Genomic DNA, 27,920 nt, shown 5'->3' on the forward strand with positions numbered 1-27,920 from the left:
AATATACCAGATATTTTGATGAATTTCTGGTAATTTACTTCCCTTGCTTTCTTTCAGTAGTAAGAGAAATGCATCTATGGGAATTATCATTAGGGCTAATTCATGTGTTTTTGTTTCGCTTTAACATATGGCTACATCAAAGTTAAAGAGTGCTACACAACGCGCTCTGACTTTTGTGTAGAAGTATGGCAGTTGTATACTACTGTGAGAACCACAGAAAGAATGAGAGATGTAATCTGTCATCTAATATTTTCATGCTTTTTGTGAATGGTGTTTACAGTAGTTATATGTATGAGAGAAAAGACAGTTGAGTCTTGTTTTCTCTCGGGCCCTATTCCACTTATAATATACACAAAGAAACTGTATTTATATAGAAGAATGTTCTATATAAAGAAATTCTATACAAATACACAAAATAAGTAGCAACATGATTGTATTTTTTCCAGCCAAAGACTGGAAAATTACACTGGCTAAAGGTCAATCAAGATCAGCAGCTACTGGATTCCTCCTTCAACTCCATGAATACTGGTGTAGTAGAAAACTTCTCAATCAACTAGTCTCAAATCCATATAACTTTTTTAGCTCTGAGCTAAATTTATGTTTTCTAAGGAGTTGAACTGGTTTAGAAGTGCTGGTTTAATTTTCACTTCTCCAAAACATTTGCCATGCACTAATCTGAACAAAGTCAGATGACTTTTTACACAGCCAGGGCCATATTCTAGCTCCCCATTTTATGGGGATGAAACTAGAAGACTTGGTCAACCTTAAGGAAAACTGGGTTTTCAGAATCAAACTTTACAGTCACAAATATGAATTACATATATTGCAATACTGCTGCTCTGTCTGTGAGACACCATTCAGTACAGTACAACTGTACCATCTCATCCCTCTTTTCCTTCCACTCCCACAAGACCTGCTCAAGCCTGGCACAGAGCTACGAGCACGATTCCTTCTCTTGTCTCCTCTCCAGCAAGCACCAGAGCAGGGCAGATTCACAACTACCACACCAAATGTCAGGGTTTAAATCATACTTTGAAGCTTTAGGTTATAACCTTTCAAATTTCTTACCAGACCTATTGTCCTGGTTTCAGTTAGGACAGAGTTAATTTTCCTCCTAGTAGCTGGCAGGGTGCTATGTTTTGGATTAGAATGAGAAGAGCGCTGATAACATGCTGATGTTTTAATTGTTGTAGAGCAGTGCTTACACCAAGCCAAGGACTTTTCAGCCTCTCTCTGTCCTGCTAGCGAGCAGGCTAGGGATGCAGCAGGAGCTGGGAGGGGACAGACCCAGGACAGCTGACCCAAACTGGCCAAAAGGGTATTCCATACCATCTGACGTCATGCTGAACAATATATAGGGGTGGCTAGCCGGGGTGGAGGGGGGGCCAGCTGGTCGGGGATAGGCTGGGCATCGGTCAACGGGTGGTGAGCAATTGCATTGTGCATCACTTATTTCGTACACATTATTACTATTAATACTATTATTATTATTATTGTTGTTGTTATTCTTTTTCCTGTCTTAATAAACTGTCTTTATCTCAACTCACAGGCTTCACTTTCCCGTTTCTCTCCCCCATCCCGGAGAGGGAGGGGGGAGGGTGAGCGAACGGCTGTGTGGTGTTTGACTGCCAGCCGGGCTAAACCACAACACCTATCTGATGTGACTGTGAATATCCTCAGAGTGTAAAATTCATACCTATTTAGCTGTGGAAGAGTCTTGCTTTCCTTCTTAGAAACAGGCCTTTATCTTCTTCAAAGCTCTCTAATACATTAGCTCAGCAGGTTCAAGTCTTGTCATGTTACAATTCTGGCCATATAATCTTCAAATGTATCTTTATTTTAAACTTGTGTATTATTTACTGCAGTTTGTACTTCCTTCCATTGCCACTATTATTATGTTTATATTAAAAACAAAGATATTGTCCAAACAAGCTGTCCTGGTTTCAGTTAGGACAGAGTTAATTTGCCTCCTAGTAGCTGGCAGGGTGCTATGTTTTGGATTAGGATGAGAACAGCGCTGATAACATGCTGATGTTTTAATTGTTGTAGAGCAGTGCTTACACCAAGCCAAGGACTTTTCAGCCTCTCTCTGTCCTGCTAGCGAGCAGGCTAGGGATGCAGCAGAAGCTGGGAGGGGACAGACCCAGGACAGCTGACCCAAACTGGCCAAAGGGGTATTCCATACCATCTGACGTCATGCTGAACAATATATAGGGGTGGCTAGCCGGGGTGGAGGTGTGGCCGGCTGCTCGGGGATAGGCTGGGCATCGGTCAACGGGTGGTGAGCAATTGCATTGTGCATCACTTATTTCGTACACATTATTACTATTAATACTATTATTATTATTATTATTGTTGTTATTCTTTTCCCTGTCTTAATAAACTGTCTTTATCTCAACTCACAGGCTTCACTTTCCCATTTCTCTCCCCCATCCCGGAGAGGGAGGGGGGAGGGTGAGCGAACGGCTGTGTGGTGTTTGACTGCCAGCCGGGCTAAACCACAACACAAGCATTTATATACCCCAGATTATCTTGAATCTTTGTGTTAAACAATATTTTTTCCTCTTTCACATTCTAAGAAATCACTGTAAGAAAGTCTTAAGTGAGAATTAGGCCTCAACATTATCAGAAAATTACTTCAAAAATTAATGTTTTGGCTACTCAAAGTCTAAACGAAGGCAGAGTGTAAGTTGTAAAATCAAAAATTCACAAAGCAGGAGAAGATCCTTAGAAATCTGTAAATATTGTACCTTATCACAGTCTCATGCAGCAGGGTATACTTCGCCTTCAGCTCAGCTACTTTGGAGCCTGAGAGTTTTCCAGCAGAAAACAGCTATGGAAGGGAAACAGACAGTTATGAAATCTTCTAAGCACTAATATTTTCATTATGCTGCAACTTTTTATAACTATAGCTGGCTGTCTTTTTGTTTACTGAGTCTTTGGTAACATACCAAATTGAACACACAGATGAAAAGATGTTTATTTCTATAGTAATTCAAAGCATAAATAAAATAATATAAAGAAAGTGACTGTCATAACTACAGTGCTACCTGCACCAAATTTTCTTCTCTGAGTTTCTGTCTATATTACTATTTTATGATAATTCTGTCTTGACTTTGAACTCAAGCTCTAAGTCACCTATTGCCCACATTGCTTCCCTGGGCTTGGTACATACATACCAGCTGGCTTGTATAGGTGAAACTGAGGCTCAAAGCCTGGTTTGTGCTCAACCATCAGCAACATGGTTGTGAGGAGGAGCTTGGCTCAAGGTAGATCACCCCCAAGCCCCAGAAGGCACTGCCATACAGAATGCACTGCCTTACATACCCAGGCAGGCCTTCAGCAAACACCAGAAGCAAGCCGCTCCACCTACTTAGTTCTACAAAAAAACACGTGTGTGAGCAGCATCTTATCCATCTCTTGGGTGATTCCTCAGATGCCTTCAGGGCTGCAGTTTGGCCCAATGAGCCAGTCCTTCTGGCATAAGGAAGGAAATAAGGAATAAATAGGTAATAGAATAAGAGCCCAGTTTTGCCATGGGGAGAAACCACAGCAGGAATGCAATACAGTTTCCTGGGATATTTCTTTAGAAAATCTTTTTTTCCCCCTCTTTTGGTTACAAGTAAGGAGAATTAGGTACATTCAGTGAAAACACTTAAGGTGATCTGGCTCTATCAAAGTTGAATTGTTTTTACAGAGTCTGTAGCCAGCCTTTTGGGGAAGTAAGTCAAATCTGCAACTTGTATGGGAACCTGCCAAAAAATGTGGTTGTGCAGATCTCCTGAGATAAGAAACAGCAGAAAAGCTACTGCACCACCAGGAAAAGCCCAACAGTCCTACTTCAATCCTTACATTTGACAAAGCTGCCAGGTAAACTCCTTTTCCTAAACTGAACTAAGGGCCATTTAAGAGACTCATATGTGGTCTATTCTGTAGATGCTGTTTCCCGAATACCCAGGAGAAACTGTCCATAACCAGTCCTACAGTCAGGAAGCAGAACTCAAGTGAATATATACTTCCAAAGGAAGTATATATTTTGTTGATTGCTGTTTGATTTATTTATTCTAAGATTCCCTGCAAATTATTTCAGGATAGCAAGGATGATTCCTATTTTCTGCAGGCCTGAGAAAAGAAAAGCAGATCTGGTTTTCATTTGTTTGAATGAGATTAAAGATAAGCAACTCTCAGATATTTATTTTGGCATCGTTTATGAGTTAAAGATGCTGTTCACTTAAGTTCACATTACTAACTAGCTCTGCTGTGAGAAAGAAAATACTCCCCTGTCTCGACCCAGTTATTTCTTAGCCTCATGTGGAAGTACCATTTTCCTTTTCCCATGCTCACCTTATTTATACCTGTGACTTCCAGTTCTTCTTACTGCTTAGCTTCTCACTGCAGACATAGGCCGTGCTTGACAATGTTTCCATAGAAATAAACTTACTTGTCCTTGAATGTGTGTTTTTCCTTTATATGCATAAGTTTTCTACACATCTTAACACTTAATGTCATGGTTCTGTTCAAAGCTAAGAACTCCAAACTACTAAGGCTGGTCCTACATAGTCTTGAAAACCACATAAGACAGGCTGTATGAACAGCATAACCAGCACGTCAAAATGGGGCAATGTTTGTGAAAAGTATCATCACCATACAGTTCCCATTACTGTAACTTTATCTAGAGAACCATTAGAGAACCAGCACTGGGCTACTCTGATCCAAGGATGTGTTACTGAAGCCCAGCACAGTGTTTTCTCCAAGATTATTGGGAAGGCAGAAGGGAAAGAACCGAGGAGAAGAGGCAAAGGCTTGAGAAGAATTAATCAGTTGTGGAAGCAGGGAGGAAAAGTGTGAGCCAACTGCAGAAAAATTGTATTTGCGGTGATAAAACAGGATGAGGGATGATGCCCCTGATATACGGATATGCACTGTCTTCAAGCCTGCTTTTCCCACTTATGCGATAGTGAGTGATATGTAAATGAAGTGAAACTCAGAAGCTATGTTAGCTGAAACAATTCACTGAGTGCCTAGAAAGGTGATAGCAGTTGTGAATACTTCCCTTACACATTTCTATCATGCTGATGAACAGTAGATTTCCAGTCCCTGAATCCACTGCCTACTGATAATAAAATCACAGAATCACAGAATCACAGAATCGTCTAGGTTAGAAGAGACCTCCAAGATCACCGAGTCCAACCTCTGACCTAACACTAACAAGTCCTCCACTAAACCATATCACTAAGCTCAACATCTAAACGTCTCTTAAAGACCTCCAGGGATGGTGACTCAACCACTTCCCTGGGCAGCCCATTCCAATGCCTAACAACCCTTTCGGTAAAGAAGTTCTTCCTAATATCCAACCTAAACCTCCCCTGGCGCAACTTTAGCCCATTCCCCCTCGTCCTGTCACCAGGCACGTGGGAGAATAGACCAACCCCTACCTCGCTACAGCCTCCTTTAAGGTACCTATAGAGAGCGATAAGGTCGCCCCTGAGCCTCCTCTTCTCCAGGCTGAACAATCCCAGCTCACTCAGCCACTCCTCATAAGACTTGTTCTCCAGACCCCTCACCAGCTTCGTCGCCTCTCTCGAGCACCTCCATGTCCTTCTTGTAGTGAGGGGCCCAAAACTGAACACAGTACTCAAGGTGCAGTCTCACCAGAGCCGAGTACAGGGGGACAATCACTTCCCTAGACCTGCTGGCCACACTGCTTCTTATACAAGCCAGGATGCTGTTGGCCTTCTTGGCCACCTGAGCACACTGCTGGCTCATATTCAGCCGACTATCAACCAGTACTCCCAGGCCCTTCTCTGCCAGGCAGCTTTCCAGCCACTCATCTCCCAGCCTGTAGCTCTGCTTGGGGTTGTTGCGCCCCAGGTGCAGGACCCGGCACTTGGCCTTGTTGAACCTCATACAGTTGGCCTCAGCCCATCGGTCCAGCCTATCCAGATCCTCCTGCAGAGCCTTCCTTCCCTCGAGCAGATTGACACACACACCTAACTTGGTGTCCTCTGCAAACTTACTGAGGGTGCACTCAATCCCCTCATCCAGATCATCGATAAAGATATTAAAGAGGACTGGCCCCAGTACTGAGCCCTGGGGGATAAGACTGGAATGACAACAGGTATCCACTTGGACCTGAAATTAAGGTTGTGCACAGTAAGTGGAGAATGAACAACAGCTGTTTTGCAAACAATACTGAAGACAATCTTATTTTAGAGCCACTATTCAATGGACAATGTAAAGGAGAGAGTCCATGTTGCTTGCCATCAGGAGGCCATGAAACATCCCATTTCCAGCTGGGATGACTTTGGTTCCTACTATCTAGAATGGAAATAGGGCCAAGAAATTGCCTGTCCCTCTATCTGCTGAAAAGGCTACCTGCAGCCCTGAAGTAAAGCTCCTTTTGTGGCCATGGAGTATCCTCCAGCTCAATGGTAATGGCAGGAGCAGGCAATACGGAGGATGAAAGGCTCAGGCAGAAAGATTTTATTTTTCATATATAGTGCATAATCGTGCAGGGTGTACACATTGTACTAACCCGTTGTTAGTACAAGATTTTATAGAAAAATATATAATAGCTGGGAAACAGCAAATTTATTCTGCCAACTGTAGGTGGATGCCACCAGCATAACCAAGGATGAGCTAAATTCTAATACACGAATGCAAATGCTGAAACCCAAACATAAGTATGGATAGAGTCACAAAAGACAGTACTGCCCCTTTGTACCTAAATGCACCTCTTCTTGGACCAGCTTTAATGCTCTTACCCGCTTTAGGACTAGATTTTCACTGTGTTTCCAGCAATTAAAGTGAGACACCTAAGTCATACATCCATTACTTTGCTAGTCTAACTAAACACCTGTAATTCTTTCTTTAGACACTTGTGACAAATGCCATCAAATGACAGCCAGCCTACTTGAAACAAGGAGTTTCATTTAAAGACGGGAAAAAAGAAAACAAAAAAGGTACCATTTAAATATACAAAAGTCACCTAAATCTACCCTTCATTACAGACCTTCACATGGGATTTGCTGCTGAGCTCAGGAATAGCACAAAGCCAGGTTACCTTCATTTAGCCAGCAGAATTTTAGGATGTTGTTTTCTGTGAGCTAATTTTTCACTGTGTTTCTACCAAACTTCCTCTTTCTCAGGAAATGTGTTATCCCTGTTAAATCTCCTCATTTGAGCACAAACACAAATTACTGTGCATTTCAGTGTTTTTTCATCATATGCATTGCTAAATTGGGGGTTTACCCAATGACAAGACATTTCACGGGTTTAACTTTAGTTGAAATGATCTTGCATTCAGGCAAAGTTCAAGTTCAAAGTAACTATTCAGTAACTATTCTAGCAATTTTTTTTTTCTGCATCGCTTATTCTCAGAATATTTTACTCTTTATTACAAAGTATGGAAACAAACACATTTGGCCTTCTTGGCTTGTAATCATAGACCTTGCATATTGTCTGTCTGTGGGGACACACTTCTGCCCCTGACATTCCATTCCAGGTCATCTCCTCACATATCTTTTCTATTTTTTTTACAAGGACAAACATCTTATGATGGAGAACAATATAATCCACTAACTACCTCTTTGAGTCATCAGAATAGCATGTGGAAAACTATAATCTAAGGGCAAAGATCCAGAACAAATCTTTGTTCATGAGGATAATTTTTTACTTATATAAACTGACTTAAATAGGGTTACTTGCAAGAGTGAGAATTATTTTCCTTAGCTAGAGGCTGAAACAATGAATCTCACCATAAAACCTTCAAATCAAAATGCATATGAATTTGCCTTTTGATTTTGTTTACATCAATTTGGCTTTAGAAGAAACTGTTGAAATCAGAAATTAAATCATGTCATTAAATTTATGTGTCTGTGCTTACAATGGATTTTGTCCTGAATAGTTGATAGGATATAATAGGTATTCTCTTTCTACTCTTAAAAAAAAAAATCTGGTAAGGCTAATACAATTAACAACAACAACAACAACAACAACAAAAATTAGACTAATTTAGCTGAAACTTAAGACTCTGAACTGATTAGTCAGTATACAGCTATAAGAAATACATTGTAGACAAATCCAGACTTATCTCTACATAAAACTGAAGAAAAAAATCTACTATTTTTGACTTTACAGATTGCACAGATAACACAACTGTGGAAAGGAAGAAGCCTATATTAATATACATACATCAATATGAAAGAACTTTTTGTAGTATCTTGCAAGAAAGAACAGTTTACAACTGGCTCTGTAATTCTTAACTGAATGACTTGTGTGTGTGTGTGTGTGAAGGAAAAACATGTATCCCTGTATCCATATTTTCTAGACTTTACCTGAAAATACTGCCATGAGTTCTGAAGGGCTTTTATCTGCCTGTTAATTTTGTGCAAATAGTCTTCCTTTTGTTGGCTCACAGACCTACTCTATTCTGAAATCAGGGACATAGGTTACATCTCTAATAGGACCTATAAAGCACTATAGTGTATGGTAGTAATTATACCTACGTCAAGACTTACACTAGTGTAAACACTAAAAAATCAACCAGAAATATTAAACCCATATATCGAATTTATGGATGTCAGCTGCCTGTCTAAACTGCAGGTTTTGCATTTGGATCTCAGAGAACTATATAAAAATTCTTGTAACCAGATGCCATAATATAAAACAATTGTACAGCTTTATTACTCAAGTTCAGCAGTAGATTTATTTAAATATCACAAGCTAAATTGGAACTGGAATTCATAAATATTTCTTTTTACCTCTATTTCTGAATGTTCACAATGGATGAGTCATCTTTTCCTTTGAGAGTTTGTCTAACGTGAATTAGGCTCACCTTTGCCTTTACAATCATAAAAGGCATGTTTTTACACATGACATGTAACACATTAATTCTTAAAAGGCACTGGAGACAAAGCACAAAACTTTTATTTCTCTATAGCTAACTGATGTTGGCTATGGACACAGATGGAGTATAGATATTGCTCTTTTCTGTCACGATTCTATGTCGTGGTAAAAAAATGCTAACAGGTTAAATACACAAGTACATACAAATCCTGAGTATACACACACTTTATTTCATTAATCTGCATCTACACTCAGATTCAAGAGGACCTACTCCATTTCATTTGATCAGTAAGAACTGAGACACATGATCTGACACATAGCCATAGCAGTGTAAATGCAGAATAGTTCAGCTACATAATTAAAATATCGATCTGACATTGATTTGATGATCTTAATTTTGTAAAAATGCTTGTTCCTAATATATCTATCAGTGGTTAAATAAAATCTATATTATTTCCACAATATTCATTATAAAAAGCACATAGAGTCATTAACACAACCTTGTTTTAAAATGCAGCATAATGCAAGTTAATTTCAAAAAATAGCAATTGAAATGGTTTAAGTGAATACTCAGTTCCCTGATGCTTTTCACCTCATCCAGAATAAATTTGATCTTGCAGGCAAATTTTTTATATAAAATTATTAAGAAAGCTTAGCAGTACATACTACTGAATTATATTATCAAAAAATGGACTTTCAACAAAGAAATTACAGTTTCTCACATTTCATCCCAATGGCAAAATAAAGTTAATCACTGGTTTAAATAAGTAGTAGTCCACCTTACAATGATCCTGGTCTAGTAGCATTTACAAAGAAAGACATCAAATGTTAGCATTTCAAAGATAAAAGCACCTTTAATGTAGCCAGAAAGGAACACAGATTCTAATATAAGAAGGTCTTAATGATAGTTTGGAATTGTCTGACTAGCACTCAATAAACGGCCATAAACGCACAACCTCCAAAGATACGTAAGACACTCTGTGCTAAAACATACTGTGGTTGAAGTGATGTATGATAACAGCTGTGTCCATAAAATATAAGGAAAATAAAAGTAAAGAAAGCTAAATTTACAGTACAAGTTAAAGAATGTATGCAATAGATAAAGTCAACCAAAGAAATCAAATAAAGCATCAGTAATCAATGGAGCTAGAAATAATAGTGATTTTAAACAAATTTTAGAAAAAGTAAAAGCTGTGGTTTAGGTGTATGTGTACTGCAACATCAATATAGTAAATTCTAAATTAAAGTTGTAGAAAAGGCAAAAAGACCCAATAATCACTTTTTTTATGCTTGAAAAATAGCAGAGAGAGATCTGTACCTCCCGACTCGTCACTAGAACAGGTAGAATGCTATTTGTTGTAGAGAAGGATGTAAAGATGCTAAATTTAAATAACATGAAAGATGTGAAGATGCTAAATCTTTTCAAATCAGTCAGTCAGGCCAGAGCCTAATGTTTCTAAAAGGAATTAGCTAAAGAGCTCTCTGAGCATTATGCATGACTGAAGGCACTACATATGACAGGAATTCACATCTGAAAATAATTTTTTTACTCCTCTGAAGAATTCTAAACCAAGTTCATAATTGGAATGTAAAAAGTCATATGGACAAATAGTCTTAATCAATCAATTCAATATTTATAATTTATAATTTATATAAGACCATATGAAATAATAAACACCAATAAATATAAATTATAAGTTAACATTAATAAATATAAACATTAAGTAATAAATATAATGTGTAAAATTAATAGATACACATGACAGAAGTCTGTATGGAAGCAGAAGACCTGTACAAGGTATTTAACGCCCCAGACATTCAGAAGAGGTGCCTCACAGAGAATATTGATGTCTTGTATAAATGTCTTTATTAAAGTCCCCAGATTCCTGTGAAGCCTAGCGCCAAGAGTGTTGCCAAGATTATTCAAAACAAAACAAGAGAAAAAAAATCACAAAATGGTCCATCTTGCACTAATTTCTAATAATTGCAACATGGAAATTCAATATTACTAACTTGCTTTATTATTGGCTAAAATACTTTAGTTTAAACAACATATGTTTGAATAATATGTGTTAATTAAAAAAACAAAACAAAACAAACCACAAAACAGTATACCTTGGTAGCAGTGACTGTAGGTTAGTATTAGAGTTTCCAGGTGTCAATGTTAGGGAAATAAGCTTACAAGTTAGTTCAAAGAAAGTTATCATTAGTTACTTTATTTGTGTGTTCCTCAATGATAAAATAGACAACAGTATTTGCATATAAACATTTCTAACTGAAGGTTTTGATCATTTTATTTGGGTTTGTTGCATCTGCATTAGCAACTTTTCTATTTAAAAAAATCTGCGTACAAGACTAAGCTCCCATGTTTAAACAAGAAGTTACAGTTCATTCCTCCACCCCAAGATGCACTCATAGTTTGCTTGTAAGACCTCTCATTGCTGCCATAATTAAAATGGTAGTTCTCTTTAGTCGAACTAATGGTCTACATTAAAAACAAGGGAAAGAACGAGTTTGAAACTGGAGTGGAGAGGTGGAAAAAAAGAGCTTGTGAATGACAATTGAAGATGCTTTTTTTCAGTCCTGTGTTAGTTCTCTGGAAAGAATTGAGATCACTTGGTTATACTGGCAAGGGTGAATCTCAAGTCTGGAGTTTGGCGTATTGTCAGGTAAATATTCTGAAATTGTTGAGTCTTCCAGTCCCCATCTACATCAATTATACAGACCATATTTTGCTTTTCTCAGCTTTTATTTCTCATTTTACAATTAACTGCGACCCCATATATTTTTAAACACACTCTAAATTGTTAGATCATCTGGGTAAACTAAAATAAATTTTCCCTATCTAAATGGAGAATTATTGGAAAGTTGGACAAAGATTTGGCTGCGAGTAGATGGTTGCTTGGAAACATCTTTCTGCTTTTTTCCCTGTACTCCCATAAATGTAATTGCATAAAAAGTATGAAAGCATGTATCTGATTACTGGATTTACCTGTAACTTTTCCTTTTAGGTTTTCTGTTATGTTAATTTTATAGTATTGTTACCCTCTATTTTGCTTTAGCTCTATTTAACTGATAAACTTGTTCCATTCCATTGTGCGTAATTTTCTAACTTTGTTACATTTTTGCATGTTACCTCACTATCTGAAGCTTTGATTTTCTCCCAGAAAAACAATACAAAACAAATTTCTTTCCTTCAATCAGTACCTCCAATTTTCTTCGGTTTCCTTCAGTCACTTCAATCTAGTACTACATAATCGTATCTTATGATAAAGACTGCGGAAAAAGATTTTGCTGAAAAGGGCAGGAACCCTTTAGGCCCAGTAATTCATTAGTAAAACAGAAGAATACTTATGCTTAAATAACAAAAATACTTCTGCTTAAATGACTGTTCTGTACCCCTGCATAACTTTACCCAGTGTCCACAACAGCAACAAGTTCACATTTACTGTCTAATAGCTTCTCATCAGAGCCCTCCTGAACATCTCTTGCAGAAAATTCCAAGACAAAGTGAACACAGTCTGAGATTACATACAGTCTTTGCAGGATCCCAGGGAGTTCTTGCATATCCTTTCAGCTTGACTTCAGGTCCACTAGCCTCTGGACAAAGGATCACAATATTTTTTTTCTGACACAGGAAGATGGATGTAGATGAGATGTTGATAAGAAAAGTACGTCAGAATAGGCATGGGAATTAAAACCATGGAAGCAAGAGGACCCACCTTGTACCTAAGGTGCTCTTCCATGTGATCAAAGCTAGAGAAGTCCATCCCTAAGCACATCAGCACCTCCCCACTAGAATTTTTTCTATTTTAACAGATTACATTAAATACTTTTTGGCAGTCTGCTCAAAGCAATACACCATATAACTCATCTGTGATTTCAAAACAATTTTTGTGTAACTCCAATATCATATAAGTAAGAACTATAAGAACTTCTGACTTTTCCGGTTTTGAATTTCAAGGCATTTTAAACTGCTTTCAGAATTCTCCAGAAATGAATGAAAATAAGCCAAATTTTAAGCCTAAAAGGATTATGTAATCTGAATATTTATCTGAACATCTATCTCACATGTTTTAGAAGAAAATGCATCAAGAAAAGCACAGAAGATAAATATAGCCATCACCAAGACAATAGTGATTAATATCAACTACTCATAATCATTAAAAAAGTGACAAATTTGAAGGCTTCCTAGAAAAGACTTAATTTCAGCATTCTGTACAACCTCTGCATTTCAGGGAAATGATGGAGCCAACACATGTTTCTAATAATGCTTGTAGATGTTGCAGAATAACTAAAATGTATTCTAAGCTTTAGTGGGATAATACCACTTTCCACCTCTTCATTCTGAGCTGTAGGTTGTTTAGTTACAGCAAGACATTGTGACTACACTTACTGTTATTTTAATGCATAGAATAACCCAATGTTTTATATATATATATATATATATTTAATTTCAAACATCTAAAGATCTCCTCAAACAAGTATTTTGTCTCATAATAGGAGACAACAGAAAAATATCCAGGGATTAATATATTTTATAGTTTGTGCATATACAGGATTTTAGTATTAACCACTTGGCAAATGGTTCTTCTTGCCAGTCTGCTGTGTGAGGTTTGGAATCTTCTCTCTCTGTTGTTTATTTGAAGAGCTTTTCTTACCTCCTTTGGATAATATTTAAATGCTTAAACATTTAGGGAAGAAAAAAGGATAAATGTTCCACTTTGAACAGAAAGCCCTGTATCTCTGTCAAACTCCCCATTTAGTCCACAATGTTTGGACATTTACTATATTGCTCAAGCGTTTCTTAGGGTAGGGAGAAAGCAGCAGTGTCTCCCACTGACTTTTTAGGGGTTATGTTGATATCGCAGGAGGGAACTGGTACAAGCACGCTGAACCCATGCTATGACTCTTGGTTTTTATCCATATTGCTATCAGTCTCCAGATAATTCATTTCCTTCCTTAGAAGAAGTGAGCTAGGGATATTTGCTGGAATTTGGCTTGTCTGTGTCTGTGTTTGATACCTCCAAATTATCTAGACATAAACTTGGACCCATGACAATACACTAGGTGAACTGAAGCTTTTTCCTCAGTTTCAGTCCAACGATCAGAACATGTTTATAACTGAGCTTGCACTTGTGCTAAACTGTGCAGAATGGAGCTCAGCTTGAACATGCACCACTGTCTACACAGAAGAAGTAAAGGCTCTAGCTCCTTAGCATCACTGTTGCCATCAGCTAAAACTGAGGGTGATATGTTAACAATAAGAGGAAGAAAATATGTGGTATAATAACTTGGCTTCTAAATGGCTAAATAGAATAATTTACGTTGTTCTTGGTTTCTGACTGAAACTTTCCATGACTTCTCATTAATTCTGAAGATCATGTCCTGGATATTTCAAGATGGGGCATCCAAAAATGAAGGAACAACAATGAAAAAACTATACAGGTAGTAATTTTCACCTTTGTCGCAATCTATTTATCCTAAAAACACAAAACTGCCCTAAAAACTATCAGTCCAGATGTCAGAGAATGCAACATTTGTAAGGACTTCTATGACCATTTCACCTGACACCTGACAATTTCACCTAAAAAAATGCACAGAAAAATTTTTACATTCCTCAATATTTTTGCCCCAGTTTTTGATGTATGCACCTCAGTACCACAAGACAAGATGATTCCTCAGAATACAAAACTCACTGCTGGAATCAGTCACTAAAAAAATTTACATCAGTGTTGGAAAAGGGATGAGTCCTAAACCATTTAGAGCCAAACCCAACTCCAAGTGCCATCAACAGATAATCAAATATAACTATTTTATGGTTTCTAGATTTGAAAGAAAGAAAAAAAAACAAAGAAAGAAAACAAAACAAAATGAAACAAAAAAAAAAACCTTTCCAAGTTGTTTGGTTTTTATTTTTTTAAACCAATTAAAAAAAATGCTAAAGAGTAGTGTGAATGACAAGGGTCCTACTTACCAAATGGCCTTACATTTTACAGCAACGAAATTTGGTCCAACTTATGACTAGAAAATTAGGTGAAAATTTCCACAGTCCTAATCCCATTTTCTTGCAACTAAACTAGGATTTCTCACCCAGGCATTCTTTTGAAACATAAGATCAAGATCAAGCTCTTTTTAAATCATACTACTTCAGAAAACAGTTTTCCATGTAAAGGAAACAGTGTAATATCCAATTTGGCCATACAAGGTAGGTTCTCTCTGCATACACTCCAGGTCATTTGTAAAGTTTAAATGTTAAGGAACGAAAGCAATTATTTCAATCTTTTTATTTTGGTTGTATTTTCTACTCTGTGCAGAGCTGTTAAATATATATAAGTCATTCTTTGCACTTTCCAGAATGTTTACATAGTTTTTATTACAACACATAGTTATGCAAAAAATAAACTCCAAGTAATAAAGGAGGCGTAGAATCCTAGGAAAACTAAGGCTGGGAGGAACCACTGGATGCCATTTAGTCCAACATCCTGTTCAAAGCAGGGCCTGCTTCAAAGTTTGAAAAGCTCCATTTTTAACTTCCTGATGTTTTCCATGGTCATCATTTCCAATCCAAACACTTCAAACTAGCTTTCTATTATCTCCTAATGTTTATGATGAGCTTTTAACAAGGTGACATGTACATTTGTATAAAATCACATTTATGTGTAAATCTCAGTTCCCTTATAAGTGCTATTTTTAGGGGAACAACAACAACAACAAAAAGTTTCTAAGCTATTTTTATTTGGAAGCTGAAATAATGCAAGTATTTTTATTTGGAAACTGATATAATGCAAAAAAGATTTTTTTTGTATGTCATGAAGTGATTCACAAATTTGGACCTCTTTCTTATTCCAGGAAAACTTAAAGTGTCTTGAATAAGAAGATAGTTTTTAAGTATAGCATATCATTATTTCACAAAGTGAAAGGCATAAAATTTATGATTCCTTGAACTTTGTCATCTAAAGGAAAGTGACTTGGTTGCATTGGTTCCAAATTAAAAAGACAGTAACTCAGTAGATGAAAGTCAAGCACTAAAAAGATGAGCCTGAAAAATGATTAATAGCTACAAGGAGTCTTTTATACCAACAGACCACTGAAAGTGTCAGTCTGCTACGAAGTATTTCACATAGAAAAGCTATATGAAGATGATGCTACATAAACCAGACATCAGTGAGTATGGGGGTAAAGCAAAGGCATAAATGGAATACATTAATGTACCCAGTTACAGCAGATAAAGCACTGTATTGCCCTATATGGGATTTCTACAGATTTGTTATTTTAATCATGGATGGATCAGCCAGACATCCTTTAATGAAAAATAAACTGCTGAAAAGCCTTCTAAAGCTAAAAAATTATAACTAGGAAAAATAATATCATGAATTCTCTCCTCAGGCATAATTCATAACAGCAATTTGTACCCCAGTTCATGGGGGAAAGAAGTCCCTGCATGGAAAATATCAATATCAGCCACCATAGAGATGATACAATGGGTCAGAAAACATTGCCTCCAGCAGTCATTTGTGTCTCACATGGCTCAGTAAAAGGGGGGATACAAGACTAGTAAGGTAGGCATTTCAGGGAAGGAGACAGCTTTCTTGTCTACTTGTCCATAAGTCTTGAAAGGAGCATACAGACCATCCAGTACAGTCTCACACCAGCTGGTTTTATTGGAGCAGGGTTTTGCAGGAATCAAAAAGGAATTTTCCTAAGACAGCAGGGAGAGGCTTTTGTCTTTGCTGTCATCACTCTTAGAGTGCATTCTAGTTTATTTTCTCCACATACTCGACTAACTATGAGGTCTTCCATGGCTATAGATAGATGAAAATATTCAGCAGTAAATTCTAGATTTTCAGCAGGCAGTTCTGCTGATGTTGTGGAAGAATAGAGATACAGGAACTTAGTTTCATGGATCTCTTTCTTTACGTATATGGTCCTTGCCTTAACAGAAGGAGTGATATTCTCTGGCCACATGAATTTGGTAAGAAGTACTACATTTACATTTGTTTATATAAATATGATTTCTACTGCTTATACTCTCTGTTAGTGTCATCTTTTTGCCTGTTATCAGAATTTATACATAAAGCAAAGACCAATTTAATTAGGTAAGGGAATATAAGTTGCTCTCTGTAATCTGTATCTGAATAATATCAAGATATATAATATCAGTAATAATATATAATATCAACAATATTCAATAAAGAATAATATCAAATGAAATAGGACTGCCTGCCTTTTTGTGTTCTGATTTGTTCTCCTAGACACGAGGGAGTTGAATAGGCAGTAATAGGATCTAGCAGGCTACATAAAGACTGCTTTCATAAAGAATGACTACTGTACTAATAAAGAAAGTAATCCATCAAAAAGAATCTTAAATCAGAATGTGTTTCTAGAAGAGAGTTCTGGCATATATCCCACGTTGTGAGAAAAACCGAAGATGAATCTATCTACTTTTCATCCTCGTTCCCAATATCCTGCTTCCACAGAACCACTGAGGTCTAAAAACCACACGAAAATATTACTGCAGAAGCTGAATCTTAACACACCTCACCTCTGTCACCAAAGTGATTTATGTGAATGAGCTTACACGTGCTTCAGGTTTGTTCATATCTACCATTCAAATTGCTTAAATAAACCCCAATATTTTGTAGCAACTCTGCTGTAGGAGATGCCAACTCCCAGCATAATGCCAGAATCAGATGGCAAGCTGTAGTGTTTTAAGTTGTCTTAGTCACCAGTTAAATGAACATCTGCCTGCAGTCTTAACTTTCTTGTTTTCTGTTTGACCTACATTCCATGATATGCCAGAAAAAACCTTGCTCTAAAAAATCATGGGAAATGGTTTGTTCTGTGTTTGATAAACGTTGAATAAACAGTCCTAAGACAAGTTTGTTAAACCAAAATATATTACTTCTTTAACCTTGCAACCACCGGGTAGCTCTGGGAACAGAATTAAAATCTTCAATAGAATTTGAGAATATCATAAGCTCTTGGTTGTTTTCTTTATCGTTAGGAAAATATGTCTGTAAGATGAAGATCTCTTTTCAGTCAGAAAAAGTCTCTTTTTCCATAGAAGGAAAAACAATTTCTTAAAGAGAAGACTAAAGGAGACTAAAAGCTACAAGAAGGAGACCTTTAACCAATGAAAAAAACCTTGACAGAAGATTCTCACTTGTGGTGATCAGATGTTATTCAGTTAGACCCTTTCACAATTGGGAAAAAAAAGGTGTTAACGGTTGTTTTTTTTGGGTTTTGTGATTACTTAACTACTTGAAGTTGTAAGTATTATACAGAACTCCCTAGGGCTCTAGGAAATCCCCATCTGGGAAGAAATACGTTTTTTATAAGTAAACTTTCCAGTTCTCAGTTTTGATCTGGTCCTTATTTCTGCTATTATTTACTTTTGCCATTAGTTAAGCTACATCAGCATATTACCGTGTAAGATTGCTCAGTGGCCCTTCTAAGGTCAAGGACTTGTGAAAATCTCAGTTTTGAAAGTTTGCTTCATTTATCCTGAGGAAGATAAGAGGCACAGATCACAAAAAAAAGGCTGTGGCATACTATTTTGAAGAAAGAACAGAAGCGAGCCAAATTGTTGAGAATGGACATTCCCTGACAGAATGGGAAGAAAGACTGGTCCTCAGTTACAAGACTTCTCAATGTGGAAGAAGCATACAGATACTTGATGGAGGAATGGGTCCTTCAGGCTCCAAACAGACTGCTGAGAGCATAGCAGCAGAAAATCAGGCTAATAACAGAATCAGGATGACGGCAGAGCATCTCACGACTACAAAAATCTTAACCAAAGGAGGAAGTAAAGATCCCAGAACAAAGGGATATAAGGGAGCAAGGAATGTATGTCTGAAGTCAAAGATGTTTGAAAGGCTTAGATATCCCATGTTACTATCTGAACTTCCTTTTCTGTGTCATTCAGCATCGCTAGAAATTTCTGCCTTCCCTGAAGTCACTCGGTCCTGATGATACCTTCAATGCAGTACAATAGTTACATAATAATACTTGATATGGATTTAAACATTCCAAGGCAACTCATAAGATGCAGTCTACCAAATATAATAATTATTAATTTTATGGGTACAAAAGTTTGTCCAATCCTAGGTCACACAGCAGCTCATTGTAAACTGAATGAACAGCAGTGTGTGTGGGGAATATGGTTTCCCAAATAAAAAGGATTTAGGAACTCTATTGTATTTCTAAAGATCCTCAAAAAAAGGCTGGTATAGCTTTACTCAGTTTGGCAATAGCAGCCATACAGGAGAACAAGGCTCTGTAAATACCTGATACAAGGATATAGGTTGCTGTCAAGCAGATGAAAATTTAAACATTTTATTCACAAATTAAAAATGTGCATTTCATCAACTGCTAGAAACATTTCAATTTCATTTCCATTTGATGCATTTTTAACAAAATCAAAGTGATGTCAGTTCTTTACACCTGCATTGCAGTCCAGGGTTGATCTTTCACCTCACTGCTGGGGAGCTGGACAAAGACAGATTCAAAACCCATCTCCCAAGAAAGTGCACAAACAATAGTACTATGGGGGCATCTGAAGGAATTGTTGTAGCAGGTTAGACAAGTAGTAGGGTTTTTTGTTTGTTTTGTTTTGTTTTTTTTCTTTTTGCCAAGCCTCCCCCCCGTATTATCAGTATTTGCCTGTGTTCTCTGTAAAAACTAGTAACATTCCAGAGATCATGAATTCTAGAGTATGTGTGACTAATGTCTGTTTAATGTTTAATCTGTAGTATGCGTAATTTCAAATAGAGTTTAGGGAAATATATCATTCAGATTGGACTAATTAAAGAACTGGTGTAAATATCCTTTACCTTTGACAGAGCTATGAATGCACAAAAACATGTCCATTCAGCCCTACTTTGTGGCAGAAGGAAAAAGACCTAAATCATTAAAACCATGTAGGCACCAAGTGAGAATGAAAAAGGTGGCTGTAGAACAGAAATGAGGAAGTAGATGAAAGCTGTCACCTACGGCTAAGGTATTCTGGGTGGTTTGGTTAGTCGTGCAAAGTACATGATTAACTCTTGCAGCTGATAGAAGGCACAATAAAAAAGAAGGAAAGTAGGAGCTGAAAATCAGGAGTACAGAAAAGAATGCTGGGCCCATCGGAGCAGTTGCCTAGCTCTCAGCTGGGCTTTAGATCTAGAATTCGGGGCATGATTCAGAGAACCAGGTTTTGCACTGGGTTTTCTGGACAACTAATCCAAGAGTTAGGATCCCAAGCATTGAGACGGGGGGTCTTAAATTCCCTTACTTTCACTTCAAAATGTTCAATAACCAGTTCAAAGAATCAGATAACAATTAATTTTAACTGTGTTGTCCTACAGAATTCATGAATATTCCTGAGAACTGTTCTAAGCAGTGGTAGTCAGAATAGGGAGAAGAAAGAGCTGCTCATCCTCTTCATGACTCTATCCTGAAAAATGAAAGCAAAACTATATGAATTTCAATATGCTGTGGGATTAAAATAATTTTCATGTATACATTTATTCAATTTTATTAAAAAAAAAAGTTTAGAAAGAAGGGGACTCAATGTGAGTGAAGCTATTGTTCTGATAAACCTCAAACTGGGAAAGAGGTTGATTTTCACCTTCTCCACCTGCTGTAGTAAAACTAGAGTCTGGTTTTCAAAAACATTTCAGAAACTCAAATGTTAAGAAACAGATCTTAGAAAACAATTATAACACAGAGTTAAGTAATTTTCCCCAAAAGAAAGTGCATGTACAAGAAGAAATTGAATTAAACTGCATAAATGATCAGCACACATGCATTTCATCATTTTGCCTACATACACAAGTTCTGAGTCAGGAATAATCACTGAAACATGCTACTTCTGCCAAGCACTACCTACTTTGCTCTGCTATTAATATCACTTGTGATGCAAGCACTCCCACCCATTTCTGAGAACACTGCAGGCAGTCTGATAACTCACAGGCTTCAAGCTGCCCTTATAAAGTTGTTCCACTTTCGCATACTTCCTCATAGTGCTAGTTTCTCTGCGAAGATGAAGCTGCTTGTTTACTTAGTCTTGCTTAAGACAGCTCTCCTGGCTTTAACAAATGTCTTTGCGGTTGTTCTAGAAGATGAAAAGGATGCTAAAGAAGGAAAAATTACTGGTACTTGTCCTATAAAGCTCAAAACTAATGGGGATTGTGATGAAGGAGAGGATTGTCCATATCAGATAAATCTGCCCCCAATGACTATCCAGCTACCCAAACAATTCAGATTGATTGAGAAGACTCTCAAAGAAGTACAGACCCTTAAAGAAGCAGTAAACAAGCTGAAGAAGTGTTGCCAAGATTCCAAGCTGCAGGCAGATGACAACCAAGAAAGAGACAGGAGTAATGAACTCCTGCCACCTAATGCAGAAACTCCAGCAGAAAACAGTGAAATCCAAGACAACAGAGTAAAGGAACTGCAAAGCAAAGTGAACAGAATGGCAACCAGCTTAAAAAATGCAAAGAACCAGATTCAGACCCTGCAGGGTCGTATAGAGAAGATGAGTCTCCTGAATATGAACAATGTGGAACATTATGTTGACAGCAAAGTTGCTAATTTGACGTTTGTTGTGAACAGTCTTGATAACAAATGTTCTTCTAAGTGCCCAGCAATGCAACCAAGACCTGGTATGTAATCTGTTAATTCTTAATGCCTGCATAAGCTTTCTGTGAATGTTACAAATATTAGGTAAAAGAATTTAAATGTATTTTAAGCAAATAGCTGTGCTTTTAGTTTCACAAGATAAGTGTTTGCCCTTTTACTGTTTATACTCCTGTACAAGATTTCAGCTGCCAGTAGAGGGTTACTGAGAGCTGCAGGTGCTCAGTTCCTCCTAGGACTGGACCTTATTTTGGCACTTAAAACACAGATCGACAGAGGACTTTTTTTTTTTTTCATTTTAATAAGTTAACATGAAAAACAAAGATATTATTTTACACCCTTGATTAAGGATATCATTAAGGATATCTAACATCAGTGAATTAGATATATTTTCTCCTTGGATGGCAAGGGGCAAATTTACTCCTTAGGTATGCCTTATAAAACTGCATATTTTTATTCAATGTGAAACTGCAACTATTCTGAAATGGTCTGCAAGTCATTATGAAATATCAAGATAATCAAGCAAAAAGTTTAGTTTTAAGGGGTGGATAACAATTTTTTTTCTACTATCACAGTTAAAATCTGAAAGGCTTGGCTAAAAAAGCTTATTGACAGTACCTCTCAAGTGGGTAATATGTGCACCATCATTTTAATGCTAAACAGTTAGTACAAATCCAACATATATACAGCATAAAGTAGAAAACAGGTGTTTTCACTGACAAACTTTTTCTTTTGAATTTTACCTGTCCTAATTAAAATCAATAAATGGAGCAAATAATTTCTTTTCAATGTTATTTGCTATTAAAGGAAGACTAAAATATTTTTTGTAAATTCATAAAGTTTTTATACCGCATGTAAGAATCTCTGCAAACAAGAACAATTCACAAGATTGTAAGTGTATTGCAACACTTAGATATCACACATATGAAGATAGAGGTTTCTACAGACAAAGCAGAGGAAGATCAGAAGGCATTAGTTTTTAAGCCTCTGTTGCTTAGCATTCAAATTTAAAATGAAACTGTTCCTCTGTCTACCCATACTGAAAACTGAAGGCTCTGCAGACAGCACAGTGTACAGCTGAACTTCTTCAAAGTGTGAAAAGAGCAAATCAATAATAATAAAGGTAGTGCTTATACTGTATCAACAATCAGCTTCAATCAGATATAAATCAGCATAAATCAATTACTCTAATTCAGATATAAAACATTCACAGACAGAAGGAATGGTGTCTGCTACATTGATAATGGGCAATGAATCAAATTCATGCACAGTACTTCAGGATGAACTAAATTCATTTTAGATGTGTCTCACATTTTTACTAAAATGTTGGGTACTGTTCATAGCATATGATAAAGTAGATGTTCCTTATGTTTTAGAGCAACTGATGTCTAAAAGTGTTTGTAGCAACAATATACATACCATGACAACTAGGAAGGATAACAGCTACATTTTTCCCATATAGGAGGAGCCATTTCTGCTTCTACTGAAAGTAATAGCAAAACTTTAGTCAAATAGGAGTTGAATTGGATTATAGAAAGCATTTTAGCTGAAATGAATATTCTCTGTCAATATCTGCTCTGAAACTTAGTCCACAAAAGATCTTACACAAAGTACAATAGATTCTCATTTATTGAACTGAAGACTTAGATTTTGTTTTTAAGCCTCTGATTCCTATACTTTATGCTTCCATAGATGGCCAATTTTCTGTACCAGCAAACAAGGAATCCTGAGTCTTAACCCCTGCTGTAGCCTGAGAACGCTTCTCCCTTTCAAGAAGTAGTTCAATTGTTTAACTTTTTCTGGAAAAAGCATGCAATTGAAGTCTTCAAATGAGCATGCTTATCAATTCAAATCTACAACAGAAAGGAACATTGTCAAAATGTTTTCAACTCAACTCAGAACTTCTGAGAGCTCTCTAGCATTTATTTAGGAACACGGAATTATACTACAATGCATTCTGAATGCTGTTGAACACAATGTCATTGCTGAGTTAGGGAATCAAAAATGACAAAAAAGATTTTGACTCTGCAGGAAACACCTGGGGGTATTTTTCTTTGGAATAAAACAGTGCTCTGATGAGGGAAAAAAACTGTGTTAATGGTAGATGCTAAACCTTTTTCCTTACTTTAAAGCCAGCAATGCCACATACACAGGAAAGCTCGTCACTTTTCTAGCTGCATCTTTCTAAGAATCATGGTATTACTACAATAGATGAGACAGTTCTACCATGTTTTTACTGCTTCCTAAAGTATTGTAAAATTAAAACATGAGAAATTTCTAATGACGTAATGTTCTCTATCAAATGGCGGCTATTGGACAACAGCCAGCTTAAAGTCATTCACCTGTGATCAAGGTTTTTCTCTGACATACTGCCAAATGAAGATTTGAATTATAGACAGAGCATGATAGTATACATTGAAGTACAAAAAAAAAAAAAAAGGAGCAAGAATATAAACAGTAAGCATTAGAAATATGGACTGAAGACATTAGTCTGGATTTATAGGAGTTAAGGAAAGGATGAAGAAAAGGAAAAAAGGGAAAGCAGACAAAGTGCCCCTCTACTAGACAGTTTTGATACAAAAAAGTAATTTAAATGTTTTCTGGACAGCCATCTGATGATCCTCGGTGGTATCTATAATAATGGGGAGAAAGGAGAAAGAAAAAAAAACAAGGTTGTCCTTAGAATTGAAACTGCCATAACACTATTTCCTCTCTAGAGTGTTTCCAATCCAAAAGGCTGAACACATACTTATACAGAAAACTCAAATAGCTTTCTTGGGCTTGACTCATTACATGTACTAAAGGCAAATACAAGTCCAAAATGATGGCAATGTAATGCACAGCTTTAATTAATATCTGACTTTTCTTATTTAACAAAAACTTCAGAAGTAATGCACTTGGTAAGAAAAAGAGCCTATTCAAAGCACAGATAACAGCACAATAGAGACTGCACTGACTTTAGTAGTCAGTAGTCTAGCTCTGTAGGCTATATCAGTTGGGATAAAAATTTTGCTTTTTTAAAAAATTGATACTATGTTTGTTCTAACACTCTCTGTTTTTCCACCAGTTATGCAAATAATGCAGAGAGACTGTGCAGATCTTTATACAGCAGGCAAAAGGAGTAATGGGATCTACTACATTACCCCTGACCCCAGAAATAACAGCTTCCAAGTTTATTGTGACATGGAAACACAAGGAGGCGGCTGGACGGTGCTACAGCGGCGTCAGGATGGTAGCACCAACTTTAACAGAACGTGGAATGACTACAAAAATGGCTTTGGAAACCTCAGCAGGGAGTTTTGGCTGGGGAATGACAAAATTCACCTCCTGACAAAGAGCCAGGACATGCAACTGAGAATTGAACTTGAAGATTTCAATGGTATCAGAGAGTACGCTAAATATGAACATTTCTATGTGGCCAATGAGTACCTGAAGTACCGTTTAAGTGTTCATGGCTATAGCGGCACGGCAGGAGATGCCCTTCACTACAGCAGGCATTACAACCATGATCAGAAGTTCTTCACAACTCCTGACAAGGACAATGACAGGTATGCCTCAGGAAATTGTGGGGCATACTACAGCTCTGGCTGGTGGTTCGACGCATGCTTGTCTGCCAACCTCAATGGCAAGTACTATCACAAGAAGTACAAAGGTGTTCGTAATGGAATCTTCTGGGGTACGTGGCATGGTGTTTCGGATGATACTCCCAGTGGATATAGGCAAGCCTTTAAATCAGTAAAAATCATGATCAGACCCAAAAGCTTTGTGCCTTAATTCTATACCTTCTCTTAACTAGTTTGCTTTGGATTGCACTCAAGATGATATTTACTCAGTGTTATACTCAGAATTCATATATTCAGTTATGTTTGTTGTAACATAGTTCTAGACAACATATTTCCGTGGTGTTTCCCATGTAATTATCAAAGACAGCATGAATGATTCTGAACAGTTGTTGCTAAAACTTAGCATAGGTTAAGTCTTGGTATTGTTATATAAATGTTCTAAACATTGCTTTTGGTGCTTTTACTGTATGTGATACACAAGATTTTTAAATAGTCTTCTACAAGTTGTGTCTGAATGAACGTCTACATTTTTACCTGAATATAACTCAGAGGAATATCTGAAAACATACAAATTTATTAAATACTTAGAATGAAACTTTGTACCTCTGATACCGCCCAACTTTTTGTATCATCTATCCTTCACAACTTCAAAGATATACCATGGGAATGTCAATATAAATTAGGAAAAGTGCAATATAATACTATTTTTAAAAAAATAGGGAACAGAGGGCCACATGGTTTGCTAAAAAAAAAAAAAAAAAAAAAAAAAGCCTTGAATAAAACTTAGAAAATGAAGATGATTCCTCAAATCTTATTCCATTTATCAAAGATTATTTAAACAAGTTGCTGAAAGAACTGGGTAAAAGCAAGTGGAAATAATGCATAGAGCACGTAATGAAAGACAATCTTCTTGCTCGTTTCAATTCTTCTGTTCAAGCTCAATGTCCTTTTCATCATTTGTGGGAGAAAGGAACTGTTACATAGCTTTTCACTGATTTACGTAGGTAGGTGGACAGGTAGGAAGAAGACATATCAAGAATAATACAAGTCTTTGTATTAATGCCTCTAAGTGCATACCAAAAAAGAGACTTTTAGGAAAAAAAAAATCTTTTAGGTAAGCCAAATGTTATAAGATGGCTCCTGTAGAGACTCAAGCTCTTATTTACGGTTCTCACTCTATGTACCATTAGACCTTAAATTATATGTAAGATGATAAATAATTTGTAACACAAGATTGTGTTCTCCCCATTTTCTGAGCACCCATTTTGTAATCAAAGAAACTTGAGTAATCCATTAGCCATTACAAACAGAAAAGAGAATAAGTGAAGGAATATTTTCTTCTAAAATAATAAAAAAAGAAACAATCAACTTTTTGTATACTTCAAGTGCAATTTAAAGACACTGTTATTATAGCTCACATTGTAGATAGCGAGCACAAATTTGCCTACACGTACCTATTGCCTACACTAGAAAAGACATGTCTCTATAATCACAGTGATTAACATTCTGAGAGGAGATGCAAATTTTCTTAGCAAGAGGTATTTAGCTAATGCTATGTAGCCAATACCAATTTTGAGAGGCAGACAAACAATTCAATGACTCTATTTCTTTACCAGTAGAAGTATGGTCTTTGTTGGCATAGTCTTTTTGGTTAAAAGAGACATTTCTTGGCAATGATAAGCAACAGATCTGTGCCAACAAAACTATAAGCACACACCTGGCCAAATACTTTACAAGTAAGACCTTTACTGTTTTTAAGATGATAACCAAAACTATCATGGTTACAAGTGATGGAAATGAGAAACAGTGGCAATTTCTAGATTATAGAATATTAATATATATATTTTAAGAGAGTAAATACTTTGAAGGAAGTGTAATTTGGTTTTATACATTTCAATTTTAAAGATTAATGGGAGATTTAATTGTAAGATGTATAATCTTTGCTTGAAGACATGTGAAGTATAGAATATTTATTTTAGGATAAAAAGGATAGTCTAAACAACAACAAAAAAAAATCTTATGAAGTATTGGTTAGAAGAGCAAATATCTAATTGCATATGATTATATTTAATCATTTTTCATGAAATGCACAATTTGCTCCCATTCATTACATGGTAACTAGATAAGTATGACTTACAGTATCTATAAGCTTCTACTTGAAAATGTCTTTTTCCTGCTAATTTGTTGGAAGGGAACCTATTCATTTTTTATTTTTGTTTTGCTTAAAGAAAACTTTGTAAAAAAGAAATTTTAACAGAATAAGCAAATGTGACTAATATCACCCACAAAACCCTTGACCAACCTCTTAAAGAAAAAAAAAAAAAAAAAGGAAGAAAAAAAAAAAAAGAAAAAAAATGTAAAAATTGCAATGTTGTTACACAAATCTGCATACTACCTGCCTGGAACTGTTGTAGCTGAATCTCCATCAATGTGTACTAGTTTTACAAAGTGTAACTCCATGTATTTTCTGCAAGCATTATTTTGTTTTCACTTACTGTAAATAAAATTGTCACATTGTTAAAGCTGTACTGCTGTCATAGACTTTTATGAAAGAAAATTCTATGAAGACTATGAGGAACATTCTCATAAATTGTTTACTGATTTTCTGTAAAAAATGAAGCAGTAAGAAAACACGGGTATAGTGTATATATACATATATATAATATAAAACTTAAATGACCAAAAGCATCTATGTGATGTGAGAGTTATGGAATTGCTAGTAACAACAGTTCTTAGCAGATCTATTTTATGACACTTCAGCTGTCAAATAATACAAAGACTGAAATCTCAGACATCTTTTTGAGAGTATTCATATTTTGGAAGAGAAAAACTTAATTGCCCAATCAAGAGTTTACACAACCTGTATCTTTAGCATGAAAGAGGAGA

The 27,920-nt window shown here is 36.4% G+C and overlaps 2 protein-coding genes across 3 annotated transcripts in view; one reads left to right on the forward strand and one right to left on the reverse strand.

Annotated features, from left to right (window-relative positions):
• Positions 1-27,920, reverse strand: part of CCDC146 (coiled-coil domain containing 146) — an 82,305-nt gene that overhangs the window by 40,133 nt on the left and 14,252 nt on the right. For both annotated transcript variants that reach the window (XM_040544556.1, XM_040544555.1), the window contains exon 4: positions 2,751-2,833. In XM_040544556.1, coding sequence (XP_040400490.1) covers positions 2,751-2,833 — 83 coding nt within the window. The remainder of the gene's footprint in view (positions 1-2,750; positions 2,834-27,920) is intronic.
• On the forward strand, positions 20,876-27,560 carry FGL2 (fibrinogen like 2). The gene is made up of 2 exons (XM_040544560.1): positions 20,876-21,497; positions 24,539-27,560. The coding sequence occupies exons 1-2, from the start codon at positions 20,876-20,878 to the stop codon at positions 25,243-25,245; spliced, it is 1,329 nt and encodes a 442-aa protein (XP_040400494.1). The 3' UTR covers positions 25,246-27,560.

Source organism: Cygnus olor, chromosome 1 (genome assembly GCF_009769625.2).
Source record: "Cygnus olor isolate bCygOlo1 chromosome 1, bCygOlo1.pri.v2, whole genome shotgun sequence".
Classification (NCBI taxonomy): domain Eukaryota; kingdom Metazoa; phylum Chordata; class Aves; order Anseriformes; family Anatidae; genus Cygnus; species Cygnus olor.

Excerpts from the sequence above, each read along its gene's own strand:
- FGL2 (XM_040544560.1), top strand. The coding sequence starts at position 20,876 with ATGAAGCTGCTTGTTTACTTAGTCTTGCTTAAGACAGCTCTCCTGGCT. Across the intron at positions 21,498-24,538 it reads AGCAATGCAACCAAGACCTG|TTATGCAAATAATGCAGAGA; the intron begins GTATGTAATCTG and ends TTTTTCCACCAG.